The 14,401-nt window shown below is 40.2% G+C and overlaps 1 protein-coding gene across 1 annotated transcript in view; it reads left to right on the forward strand.

The window, feature by feature from the left end:
* The window catches only part of PCSK5 (proprotein convertase subtilisin/kexin type 5), a 448,720-nt gene that overhangs the window by 321,681 nt on the left and 112,638 nt on the right, over window positions 1-14,401 (forward strand). Inside the window, exon 21 of the mRNA XM_075828207.1 lies at window positions 4,360-4,462. Within this exon, the coding sequence (XP_075684322.1) occupies window positions 4,360-4,462 (103 nt within the window). The remainder of the gene's footprint in view (window positions 1-4,359; window positions 4,463-14,401) is intronic.

Here is a 14,401-nt window from a genome sequence, read left to right on the forward strand (position 1 = left end):
TCTAAATTTAAATGTATCTGCTTGTAAAACCGATAGTAATACCAAACAAAATAGTTACTAGTTAACATTTCCCATATGTATACTTTAGTTTGGCATCGTTTTTTGAAAATTCTTTTCTTTTTCTAGGACGTTACAAGACTTAGAACTTTAGCAGCGATTTCTCATATTTTCAAGAAAATTTCCAAAGGCGATTTTTACAAGGACCAGTTCAGTTCTGAAGTGGCTTTGAGGGCCTTATATATTAGAAAGTCCCCATAAATCACCCCATTTTGAAAACTTCACCCCTCAAAGTATTCAAAACAGCATTCAGAAAGTGTTTTAACCCTTTAGGCGTTTCACAGGAATTAAAGCAAAGTAGAGGTGAAAGTTACAAATGTCATTTTTTTTTTTTACAAAATTCATTTGTAATACATTTCTTTCTATACCATAGATGGTTTTACCCGAGAATTGTAACTTATTATTTATTGCCCAGATTCTGCAGTTTTTAGAAATATCCCACGTGTGGCCCTAGTGCGCAAATTTACTGAAACACCGGCCTCAGAAGCAAAGGAGCACCTAGTGGCTTTTGGGGCCTACTTTTTTTTAGCATATATTTTAGGTACCATGTCTCGTTTGAAGAGGTCTTGTGGGGCCAAAACAATAAAGACCCCCAAAAGTGACCTCATTTTGGATACTACACCCCTCAGGGAATTTATCTAGGGTATAGTTAGCATTTTGAACCCACAGTTTTTTTGCTAAATTTCTTTGAATTAGTATGTGAAGATGAAAATCTACTTTTTTTCTGAAAAAACATAGAAATGTTTAATTTTTTCAAGGAATAAAAGAGAAAAAAACACCCCAACATATGTAAAGCAATTTCTCCCGATTATAGCAATACCCCATATGTGGTAATAAACTGCTGTTTGGACTCACAGCAGGGCTCAGACGGGAAGGAGCACCATATGGATTTTGAAATTCTGATTTTGCTGGAATAGTTTTCAGTGCCGTGTCGCGTTTGAAATGCACTGGAGGGAACAAAATAGTGGAAACCCCCGGAAAGTGACCCCATTTTGGAAACTACACTCATCAAGGAATTTTTCTAGGGGTAAAGTTAGCATTTTGACCCCACAGTTGTTTTGCTGAATTCATTGGCATTATTCTGTAAAGGTAAAAATCGACTTTTTTTTCTGAAAAAAGGTAGCCATTTTTAATTTTTACATGGAATAGAGGAGAAAAAGCACCCCAACATTTGTAAAACAATTTCTCCCGATTACGGAAATATGCCATATGTGGTGATAAACTGCTGTTTGGACCCACAGCAAGGCTCAGAAGGGAAGGAGCGCTATTTGCCTTTTGGAGCTCAAATTTAGCTGAAATGGTTTTTGGGTGCCATGTCGCATTTGCAAAGCCCCTGAGAGGCCAAAACTGTGGAAACCCCCCAAAAGTGGAAATTACACCACTTAAAGAATCTATCTAGGGATATAGTGGGCATTTAGACCCCACAAGTCTTTTGCAGGATTTATTAGAATTAGGCCGTGAAAATGAATATCAACATTTCTTCCACTAAAATGTTGCATTTTTTCAATTTCACAAAGGATAAAGGGGGAAAAAGCTGCCAAACATTTGTAAAGCAATTTCTCCCGAGTACGGCAATACCCCACATGTGGTCATAAATGTTTTTTCATTAGAAAGTAATTAACCCTTTCTGGACTGATCCATTTTTTTCTTTTTCTTTTTAGTTTTTTTCTCCCCGCGTTCCAAGAGCCATAACTTTTTTTATTTTTCAGTCAATAGAGCGGAATGAGGGCTTATTTATTGAGGGACGGGCGGTCGTTTTTATTGGTACCATTTTTTGGTACATACAACTTTTTGAGCATTTTTTATTACATTTTTAGGTAGAGCCAAGGTGACCAAAAAACAGCGATTTTGCCGTTTTAAATGCTTTATTTTTCACGTGAGACGCTCCATACATCACCCCCCACACTAAGACATGCTATGTCGTGGTGCGCGAAGGGGTTAATGTGCAGCGGATGGTGCAGAGTGAAAATTAAAATTTTCCACTCATATGCCATTTTAGTGCACTACAAGTTATGCCCAGTTTGTGCCACTGAAGACAAATACCTCATAAAATATTAACCGGGTTCTCCCGGGTATGGCGATGCCATATCTGTGGACATAAACTGGTGTTTAGGCACACTGCAGGGCTCAGAAGGGAGGGAGCGCCATTTGGCTTTTGGGGCGCAGATGTAGCTTGGTAGTTGTTCTGTTTGGGGTTTTACTGGTGTTTCAGTTTATAATGTGGGGGCATATGTTATCTGTACGGGGTACATCAGGGTATAATAAGAGGGTATAATAATGCAGTAAATAAATAATAATCCGTAGATATGTGGCCGGTGTTGCACTGATAAATGGCGCCCGATCTTATCTGCTTTTGGACACTCTGCACATTTTGCATCGCCATATTCTGAGAGCCAGAACTTTTTTTATTTTTTCTCCACCGGAGCTGTGTGAAGGTTTATTCGTTGCGGGACAATCTGTAGTTTTCATTGGTACCATTTTGGGGTACCAGAAATTTTTGGGATCACGTTTTATTCCACTTTTTGGTAAGCAAGGTGACCAAAAATCATAAATTCTGACAATGGTTTTTTTTTATTTTTATTTTTTTTATGGCCTTAACCCTAGGCTATAAATGACCGTTTTACTTTATTCCGCGGGTCGGTACGATTATGGCGATACCATATGTATATAATTTTTTTTATGTTTTGCAGCGTTTGTGCAATAAAATCACTTATTTATAAAATAAATTATTTTTTGTGTCACCATATTCTGAGAGCCATAACTTTTTTATTTTTCAGTCAAAAAAGCTGTGTATGGGCTTGTTTTTTGCGGGACGGGTTGTAGTTTGTATTGGTACCATTTTGGCGTACATGCGACTTTTTGATCACTTTTCATTGTATATTTTGGGAGGGTTGGTAACAAAAAAATTGTGATTCGGGCACTGTTTTTTGTTTATTTTTTTCGCTGTGTTCACCGTGCGGGAAAAATAATATTACAGTTTTATAGATGGGGTCGTTACGAACGCGGTGATACCAAATATGTGTACTTTTTTTAACGTGTTAATTTTTTTCCTATAATAAAAGACTTATTATAGGAAAAAAAGCATTCTTTGTTTATGTCACTTCTAACTTTAATTTTTACACTTTTTAAAAAAAAAATTATTATCTTTTTTTTACTTTATTTACTTGTCCCACTAGGGGACACTTAGACTTGTAGCTCTGATCGCTGCTAGAACACATTACTCTACACACGGTGTAGCGCCGCTGCGGTGTAGCGCCGTGCGGCGGTTAACTGTTAAAGCGCGGACGTAACTGTACGCCCAGGTGCGCGAAGTTACTGCTCACCTGGACGTGCATTTACGTCAAGGTGCGGGAAGGGGTTAAAAGGGTTGTCGGAGAATAGCAAAACATGGCTGCTTTCTTCCAAGAACTACACTGCTCTTGTCCATGGCTGTATCTGGTATTCATAGTCCTTAAAGGGATTCACCGCTTTGGACAATCTCTACTTATAAAAAGGGTCCCTTGACAATAAGCTGATCACAAAGTGATCCCTGCAGCACTTCCATAGGGGAAATTAAGCATTACACAGTGTCTATACATATGAATGTGTTATCTGTGTAATGCAGGACAGGTCCTCCAGAGTGAGGGACACCCTTTGTATATACTCTCCACTCTGGCCAAGAGATGAGGATCCTGAACAGAAGCTCTATTAACTCAGAAATACCTAATAGGCTATATAAAAATGGAGCTGAGCTGCAATACCAGACAAGAGTGGCAACATTTCTGGAAGAGAGCAGCCATCTTTTCTAAATCTTATCCAACTTTTTAAACTTAGGTATAATTCAGGTATACATTGTCCTTCTGGCACTGATAAACCTGCTCTCATTTCATGGACAGCCCAAAATAATCAATAACAATCTTACCCAGAAATCAAGACATTCACAGGAGAAGCAGGAGAGCCATGCCAACATTTCCACTACATGTACAGATAATATAGTCCATACTGTACACCTGTCACAGTGTTAGTGCACTGTATTTGTTCTACCTGTTGTTCTAAGGTAGGTAAGATAACCAAATATGTCGAAAATCAAGGAATAGCTGCATAAAATATTTGCTTCCTACTTCCCAACATATTCAGAAATATTGCTGATGTCACGCTTTTAGTTTTCACAGCTCTTGGTTGTCACTAACACTTTGATATCCTTTTTACTTGATTTGCTATCCTTTTAAAAACTGTTGATTGAATATTTCATGTCTACATTAGATTGGCAATGCCCTGCTGACCTACTATGCAGTGTGTATATTAATCTGTCCTCTTTACCAGGTGAATACATTGAAGACTCTGGACACTGCATGCCATGTGATGCCTCTTGTTATAAGTGCACAGGTCCTGGAAGGCATAAGTGCATTGGCTGCTCTATTACAAGGTGAGATTACTTAACGCTCCCCAAATAGAAAATCAATAGTAATGATAAGTTTTTATTACCTAAATTATCCAGTTGGACTGTAAAATAAATTTTGCAGCTTTAGGCCACAAACAGGCGACCATAATGCTGGTCCATGTCGGAGCTACAGAATATGTTTAGTGCCAAGAACAGGATTGAATGCCATTTGGACAAAGCAGGCAAACCTTTCCAATAGGTTTTGTTTAGAAAAAGTTTCCCTGCTTTGTCCTGACCAGTGGTGTACACAGAAGAGAGGGGGCTCTATAGAAAAGATTTAACTAAACCGACATTATGGTGCTCTATCAGGACAGAAGGAACTGATATTTGTTTCCCCCGCCACCACCTTTTCATGACCCTTCAGCTAATTCCTCACCTCCTTCTTTGCTTACAATGTAGTTCCTCTGGAGAGGGGAGTCCTCAGGTTCTTCTTACCTACAGTAATACTAAAGGGAATAGGATCAACCAGAAATGGGGCTCCCTCTCTTCAAGGGTCCTAGAGCATCTCCATCGGCCGCCTTGTTGGTATATATGCCCTTGGTCCTAAAAGGTTCCTGTTCTTAGCACTTTTACGGTCATCTACATGCAACTTTAGATCTTTATAAAATGTTAATAAACATCAGAGGATGTCCAGCTATTAGGAGTCCTAAAAATGCCAAGAACAGACTTTTTAAGTACCAGCGGACTGAAGGTAGACATCTGTGGAAAAGTTAATCTGCTGTGTTGGATTTTTTTCGGTCATTGTCGGGTGCACTACTTTGAAGTCGCTAATGTCAAACTACAAATCTGCATCCCTTCAATAGAAGCCTAAACCAGGCCACAGATCGAGGCAGTGATCGATCGCTGATTTGCTTTAACTTGTGGATTTGTAGATCAGGATCACAACCTTCACAGGCGAACCATAAAAGACAAGTCATTCAGAAAACGGAAATCTAAAATTGAACATTTTAGGCTTCGTTCACATCTGCGTTGGGACTCAGTTCATGAGTTCCATCGGAGCTTTCCGTCAGGGAAAACCATGAACGGAATCCAAACTGAAACAAACGGAAATCATAGATTTACATTTGCATCACTATTGATTTCAAAGGTGACAGATTCAGTGCAAATGATTTCCGTTTGTCACCGTTGTTTAAGGGTTCCATCGTTTTGATCAAATCAATACCGTAGTCTGCTGCACTATTCATTCTGTCAAAATGACGGAACCCTTAAACAATGGTGACAAACGGAAACCATTTGCACCGGATCCGTCACCACTGAAATCAATGGTGATACAAACGGAAACCTATAGTTTCCATTTGTTTCAGTTTGGATTCCGTTCATCGGTTCCCCCTGACGGAAAGCTCAGACGGAACCCATGAACGGAGTCCCAACGCAGATGAGAATGAAGCCTCAGTTTCCTTTTACAGACAAAGTTGCTTAAAATTTTATTGACAAATCCTGTCACCACACCATCTCAAGCTCCAAAACCAGGTATAAAGCCCTTATTTGTTTTAGATTTTACTCAATATAACTCATAATTCACTTGTATTAAGCCTCTATTCACATTTGCATTGAAGGCTTAGTGTATGTTGCATAATTCTACCTGTCGAAATGACAGAAACCACAACGAATCACGTAGGACCCTATTATAAGTCAATGGTGTCTGTCAGATGCCGGTGGTACCTGTTATACGACAGATCTAGCACTGCGTCGTGACTTCTATTATAAATGGAAGCCACAACAAAGATGTGCACAGAGCTACAGCTGTACTATGCGTATTTGCATTTTTTTACTTGCATGTAGAAATAAATATTTCATTGAGGTGCATAGCATTTAATGTAGTTTGAGTTTATAGCATTCAATGTAGTTTTTGTACATTTAGGAAACTTATATTTTGGTGTGTTTAATTGGACTTCACCAACTTAAATTTGTGAATTTCTTCTTATAATCTGAAGAAAGATAAAAGAGTCCAATTTTATATATCCAATTATAGCCAACATATCACCTAATTTCTGCCCAAAGAATACACCTTTACCCTTAGCAAACATCAAAGCGACAGCCTGTCAAAGTATGTTTAACCCAGCAATCACAACAAGTCTCTAATAACCACAATTGAGAATTTGGAACTCTCAGAATATCAATTTATTTTCTGTCTTTGAGTGTTTCATTTATTGCAGGTATTTATAAAAGATTTTAATATGCCAATTAAGTTTAATGGAAAACCATCTTTAACTAAATTTGTACATTTTATTGATACACGACCTAAAACGTTTGTTTAGCCAAATTGTGTCACTTTTAAATGAATAAAATTATTTTTCACTTTACTGTATATTAAAATTATGTTTGCAAAAATATCTTAATTGAAAGGTTATGTACACCATTGGAAGCAATTTTATATTTTTAAGCAACTTTTAAATTCACTTTTATTATCAGGTATACATAGAAGCTGTATCGTTCCTTCTCAGCCGAATCCGTCAGTTCAGCTAAACTGAAGGCTCGGCTAAAAGCTGGTCTTGCGTGTTTCTGACACACAAGATCCAGCTGGTGTCGATCACATCTAAGTTATCAACTCAGATGTGGTCGTTATTAGCTGGATCCTGTGTGTCAGATGCCTGCCGGTGTTTATACACATACTGTGGTATTAGAAGAAGCAATGACTTCTAAAAACTATCCCTTTTTGGGGAGTAGCAACAGTTTTGTTGTTATTTTAAAGAAAAAGAAAGATACAATTATATATATATATATATATATATATATATATATATACACACACGCACATATATATATATATATATATATAGATAGATATATATAGATATATATATATATATACAGTGAAGGAAACAAGTATTTGATCCCTTGCTGATTTTGTAAGTTTGCCCACTGTCAAAGACATGAACAGTCTAGAATTTTTAGGCTAGGTTAATTTTACCAGTGAGAGATAGATTATATAAAAATAAAAAAAGAAAATCACATAGTCAAAATTATATATATTTATTTGCATTGTGCACAGAGAAATAAGTATTTGATCCCCTACCAACCATTAAGAGTTCAGTCTCCTCCAGACCAGTTACACGCTCCAAATCAACTTGGTGCCTGCATTAAAGACAGCTGTCTTACATGGTCACCTGTATAAAAGACTCCTGTTCACAGACTCAATGAATCAGTCTGACTCTAACCTCTACAACATGGGCAAGACCAAAGAGCTTTCTAAGGATGTCAGGGACAAGATCATAGACCTGCACAAGGCTGGAATGGGCTACAAAACCATAAGTAAGACGCTGGGTGAGAAGGAGACAACTGTTGGTGCAATAGTAAGAAAATGGAAGACATACAAAATGACTGTCAATCGACATCGATCTGGGGCTCCATGCAAAATCTCACCTCGTGGGGTATCCTTGATCCTGAGGAAGGTGAGAGCTCAGCCGAAAACTATGATCTCAAGGCAGCTGGGACCACAGTCACCAAGAAAACCATTGGTAACACATTATGCCGTAATGGATTAAAATCCTGCAGTGCCTGCAAGGTCCCCCTGCTCAAGAAGGCACATGTACAGGCCCGTCTGAAGTTTGCAAATGAACATCTGGATGATTCTGAGAGTGATTGGGAGAAGGTGCTGTGGTCAGATGAGACTAAAATTGAGCTCTTTGGCATTAACTCAACTCGCCGTGATTGGAGGAAGAGAAATGCTGCCTATGACCCAAAGAACACCGCCCCCACTGTCAAGCATGGAGGTGGAAACCTTATGTTTTGGGGTGTTTCTCTGCTAAGGGCACAGGACTACTTCACCGCATCAATGGGAGAATTGAGGGAGCCATGTACCGTCAAATCCTGAGTGACAACCTCCTTCCCTCCACCAGGACATTAAAAATGGCTCATGGCTGGGTCTTCCAGCACGACAATGACCCGAAACATACAGCCAAGGCAACAAAGGAGTGGCTCAAAAAGAAGCACATTAAGGTCATGGAGTGGCCTAGCCTGTCTCCAGACCTTAATCCCATCGAAAACTTATGGAGGGAGCTGAAGATCCGAGTTGCCAAGCGACAGCCTCGAAATATTAATGATTTACAGATGATCTGCAAAGAGGAGTGGGCCAAAATTCCATCTAACATGTGTGCAAACCTAATCATCAACTACAAAAAATGTCTGACTGCTGTGCTTGCCAACAAGGGTTTTGCCACCAAGTATTAAGTCTTGTTTGCCAAAGGGATCAAATACAGTACTTATTTCTCTGTGCACAATGCAAATAAATATATATAATTTTGACTTTGAATTTTGTGATTTTCTTTTTTTTTTTTTTATATATATATATCATCTATCTCTGACTGGTAAAATTAACCTAGCTTAAAAATTCTAGACTGTTCATGTCTTTGACAGTGGACAAACATACAAAATCAGCAAGGGATCAAATACTTATTTCCTTCACTGTATATATATAATCCATCACTGCCACGCCACGACTACATATGCCAGTGACAGTGTGCCTGATTGGCCTGTAAAATGAAGAAGCAATGCAATTTTACAAAAGCCGTCAAAAAATGAACCCTTTTTTGGGTGCAGTTTTAGTATGGATCATGAGAGACAACACAGGAGATGTGCGGCTGTGTAGGGGGGGTGATGAAGAGCCAGTCCCCACTATCAGTAATGGTATATCCATACCTCCCAACTTTCAAGTATCATAAAGAGGGACAACTGATGTGGTGCGCGTAGCACATCACGACAATTATTTTGCTTCTAAGCCACGCCTCTAATCCCACCCAATCCCCACCCATACACACCTGGTTCAGCCCACACAGTATCATGTTCCCCAGTATAATGCCAAATAGCTGGCCCCACATAGTATAATGCCCTCTAGCTGCCCCCATACAATATAATGCCCCCACAGCTGCCACCATACTATATAATGCCCCCATAGATGCACCCATACAGTATAACGCCCACAAAGATGTCACCATACAGTATAATACTCTATAACTGTAAAGGATCTGCCAGGCACAGCTTCTGTGTATACGCCCATAGGTAATCAGTCTGCACCTGCTTCTATGTCTGTGAGACTGACTCCATCTTCCACCACTCAGGATGGCAGGCTTAGGAGTGGGAGAGCCTATCACAGCCTGGCCAGACGGAGCTAGCTCCCGCCCTCTGTCTATTTATACCTGCCTTTCCTGTTCCTCTTTGCTTGTGATTCTTCTCGTGTGGTTTCCTGGCCCTGCTGCAGCTTCTGAACTATTTGACCCTGCTTCATACTGACCCTGGCTTACTGACTACTCTCCTGCTCTGCGTTTGGTACCTCGTACACTCCTGGTTTGACTCGGCTTGTTCACTACTCTCCTGCTCAGCGTTTGGTACCTCGTACACTCCTGGTTTGACTCGGCTCGTTCACCACTCTTGTTGCTCACGGTGTTGCCGTGGGCAACTGCCCCATTTCCCTTAGCTTTGTGTACCCTTGTCTGTTTGTCTGTCGTGCACTTACTGAGCGTAGGGACCGTCGCCCAGTTGTACCCCGTCGCCTAGGGCGGGTCGTTGCAAGTAGGCAGGGACTGAGTGGCGGGTAGATTAGGGCTCACTTGTCTGTTTCCCTACCCCCATCATTACAATAACATTCCCAGATATCGACTGATGGGCTGGTTCTCGTTAATTACTTTCAATTTCAATTATAGTATAATATAGAGGAAGTATTAATTATAAAACTTAGCTTTTATTAAGCTTGAATAAAACATGGAACGTCACATGTTCTCCAATGAAACAAGTACTGACATACAAACATATAAGTATCGAAGAGGCAGCGGTATATATCACTAGGCTTTGTGGACAGTATTCCTATCTATCATGCTTAGTCTTGTAATACTACTGTGCACTATATCTGTCCTATCTATTATCAGGTCTGCATTCAGATCTGATAGACTATCTCAAAGCCGGATAACCTAATCTGCTTAAATTAGATTCCGAGTGCAGTGAGCAACTCCACCTCCTACGCGTTTCACCCTATTCTGGGTTTGTCAGGGACACGTCAGGAGTATATGTAATCTGACTCATTGGCAGTGGCAGTGAACGCTTCATTTCCACGTCTTTTTGTGTATCAGTAAGGCCCTCCCCTTCCGGAGGTTCGGCTGTCCGATAGCCAATCACTGACAGGTTTACTTACTTCCTCACCCTTCATGATTCACAGCATCTCATTGGACCGATTCTATTTCCATCATCTTGGGATGTTTATGCATCATCCCTATTGGTCTAGAGCTCTGTCAGTCACTGTGCCGATTCTGAGTATTCGTTCCCATGTAATGTATTGTCATATTAAGTTGAATCATCAAATCTGAGACAAATATCTAGGAGCTATAGTATTATCTCATATGTCCATGTATATTATCTCCTCAATGGAGCAAATATGCTAGACACCTAATGATTTTCGGTAGCAACGTTAATGATGATATCTGGCTGCCATCTTGGCTCAATACTTTCTGGTATAAATTAGGATAGGTTCAAGAAGACTTATTGAAGATATAATATCGTGCTATAGATTCTCTTCAAATAAACATTGGTCATAAGTATACAACAAATCTAAAAGACTTGTCATGACAATACAGATCTGAAAAAATATATCATATTGGTCACAACCCATAAGATCTTCTCATATGTCCATGTGTGTTATCTCCTCAGCGGAACAGTTATAGTAGACACCAAATGATTTTTTATGGTAGCATTGATGATGATATCTAGCTGCCATCTTGGCTCAATACATTCTGATGTAGATTAAGATAAGATGAGATCAAGAAGCCTCATTATAGATGAGGATATAATATCATACTATAGAAACATTGATCATAGGGATACAAAATATCTGAAAAACTTATCATGACCCAACAGCACTAGAAAAATATATTATATTAGTCACAACCCATAAGGTCTTCTCTAGGTAGTTTTTGATCTTAACCAGTATTCTTTTCCATTACCATTGAGTGTCTCTACAGAAAACATGCAACGTTTACATTATCATTGATACCCTCTGGGGTGACTGATCTCATTTTATATATCCATCTTGACTCAGTTTGAAGCAGCAGTTTAACCCATTCTCCCCCTCTTGGGCTAGACTCAACTTGCTCAATGCCCTTGTTAAGGATCTGCCAGGCACAGCTTCTATATCTACGCCCATAGGTAATCAGTCTGCACCTGCTTCTATGTCTGTGAGACTGACTCCATCTTCCACCACTCAGGATGGCAGGCTTAGGAGTGGGAGAGCCTATCACAGCCTGGCCAGACGGAGCTAGCTCCCGCCCTCTGTCTATTTATACCTGCCTTTCCTGTTCCTCCTTGCTTGTGATTCTTCTCATTTGGTTTCCTGGCCCTGCTGCAGCTTCTTGAACTATTTGACCCTGCTTCATATTGACCCTGGCTTACTGACTACTCTCCTGCTCTGCGTTTGGTACCTCGTACACTCCAGGTTTGACTCGGCTTGTTCACTACTCTCCTGCTCTGCGTTTGGTACCTCGTACACTCCTGGTTTGACTCGGCTCGTTCACCACTCTTCTTGCTCACGGTGTTGCCGTGGGCAACTGCCCTTATCCCTCGCTTCTGTGTACCCTTGTCTGTTTGTCTGTCATGCACTTATTGAGCGTAGGGACCGTCGCCCAGTTGTACCCCGTCGCCTAGGGCGGGTCATTGCAAGTAGGCAGGGACTGAGTGGCGGGTAGATTAGGACACACTTGTCTGTTTCCTTCCCCCATCATTACAGCCCTGGAATTTAATGGTCTTGGGGTCATCCCCATGTGTCTGCCATACATGTTGTGATATTGTGGTATCCCTTCTGTTGAGGATATCATTGTAGTGGTCTCTAATATGTCTTCTAAACTCTCTTTTGGTTTTACCTATATAGTCCTTGGGGCATGTGCATTTTGCCAAGTATATCACCCCCCTGGACTTACAGTTGATAAAGTGTTTATTGTGGTGTTCTCTACCTGTCCCCGTGCTAGTAAACGTCTTGGAAACCACAATAGAATAACATGCAAGGGAGTTCCCACATCAATAGGTCCCCAGAGGTTTCCTTTTTAGGTTCATCAACAAAATGGCTATGTAGTAGTTTATCCTTCAGACTTTTATTGCGTCTGAATGTTATCTGTTGTCTCCACTGAGACTAAGTTTGAGATCCAAGTATATCACCCCCCTATCATAAGTGTTTATTGAAGTATTCTCTACCTGTCCTCATGCTAGTAAACGTCTTGGAAACCACAATAGAATCACATGCACGGCAGTTCCCACATCTATAGGTCCCCAAAGGTTTCCTATTTAGCCAGCATGTTTCAAGAGGTTCATCAACAAAATGGCTATGTACCAGTTTATCCTTCAGACTTTTATTGCGTCTGAATGTTATCTGTGGTCTCCACTGAGACTAAGTTTGAGATCCAAGTATATCACCCCCCTATCATAAGTGTTTATTGAAGTATTCTCTACCTGTCCTCGTGCTAGTAAACGTCTTGGAAACCACAATAGAATCACATGCACGGCAGTTCCCACATCTATAGGTCCCCAAAGGTTTCCTATTTAGCCAGCATGTTTCAAGAGGTTCATCAACAAAATGGCTATGTACCAGTTTATCCTTCAGACTTTTATTGCGTCCGAATGTTATCTGTGGTCTCCCACTGAGACTAAGTTTGAGAGCTTCATCCTCCATCAGAATACCTAAGTGTCTATTAATTATGTCCTGTGCTTGTATATGGGACCCATCATAGGTCCCTGGGATGCATACAGTACTCCCTTTGGTATCTACCTTTTTTTTAGGTGTCAGGATGTCACTTCTCTTCTGTATCACTGCATTGTTAAATGCGTACCTAAGAATTTTGTCCGGGTTTCCCCTTTGTCTAAATCTATATCTCTGATCTCTCGCGTGTACTAGGAAGATTTTCATGTTTGAACAATTCCTTCTGAGGCGGAGGTATTGTCCCTTCGGTATGCCCTTTTTCAGGGCATATGTATGGGCACAATCCCACCTCAGGAGGTTGTTGGTTGCAGTAGGCTTCCTAAATACGTCCATCAGTATCCTACCACCTCCTCTAGAGATTTTTACATCCATAAACGCGAGGGTATCACTATCGCATTCTGAAGTGAATCTGAGTCCTATTTGGTTGATATTTAACTCACTTACAAATAATGCAAAGTCTTCCTGGGTACCTATCCACAAGATAAAAATATTGTCGATAAATCTTAGCCATAGACCTATAGACTCATGCCATTTGTTATTGGCATCTGCAAAGGCTATATTTAGCTCCCCACCAGCCCAGGAACAGATTAGCATATGATGGGGCACAGGGGCTCCCCATGGCAGTGCCCCTGAGCTGGTGGAAGTAGTGGTCTATGAAGAGGAAAACATTTTTTAGTCAAGTTGAATTCAAGCAATTCCATCACAAAAGCATTATGTGTGGTCAGATGATTTCCTCTCGTCTTTAAGGCTTGTGCTACTGCCTCCAGCCCAAAGTGATGCTCAATTGACCTGTATAGTGCTTCCACATCTATGGAGGCAGGGATCATATTTTTTTCTAAGACTATACCCTCTAATTTAAGTAGCAGATCGGGGGGTCCCTAATGTCAGATGGTAAACTCTGGACAAATGGATGCAAGATTTTATCTATATAGATTCCTATATTTTGGTTTAAGCTATCCATACGAGATACTATTGGTCTCCCCTTGGTGGGATTTGTCCCTTTGTGGATTTCTGGAGTCGTGTAAAAAGTTGCTATCTTGGGATTCTCTGGAAGGAGGAATTGAAATTCTGTTTTATTAATCAGATTGTTTTGTAATGCCTTCTCTAGAGGATTATTTTTTAATCGACGGTAGGCTGTTGTATCAGAGAGGATTTTATTACACATCTCCAGGTACGTTACAGTGTCCAAAACAACTGCAATACCCCCCTTGTCAGATGGTTTAATCGTTATTTTTTTATTTTCAGATAGATTT

The sequence above is a fragment of the Rhinoderma darwinii genome, chromosome 1, assembly GCF_050947455.1.
Source record: "Rhinoderma darwinii isolate aRhiDar2 chromosome 1, aRhiDar2.hap1, whole genome shotgun sequence".
Lineage (NCBI taxonomy): Eukaryota > Metazoa > Chordata > Amphibia > Anura > Rhinodermatidae > Rhinoderma > Rhinoderma darwinii.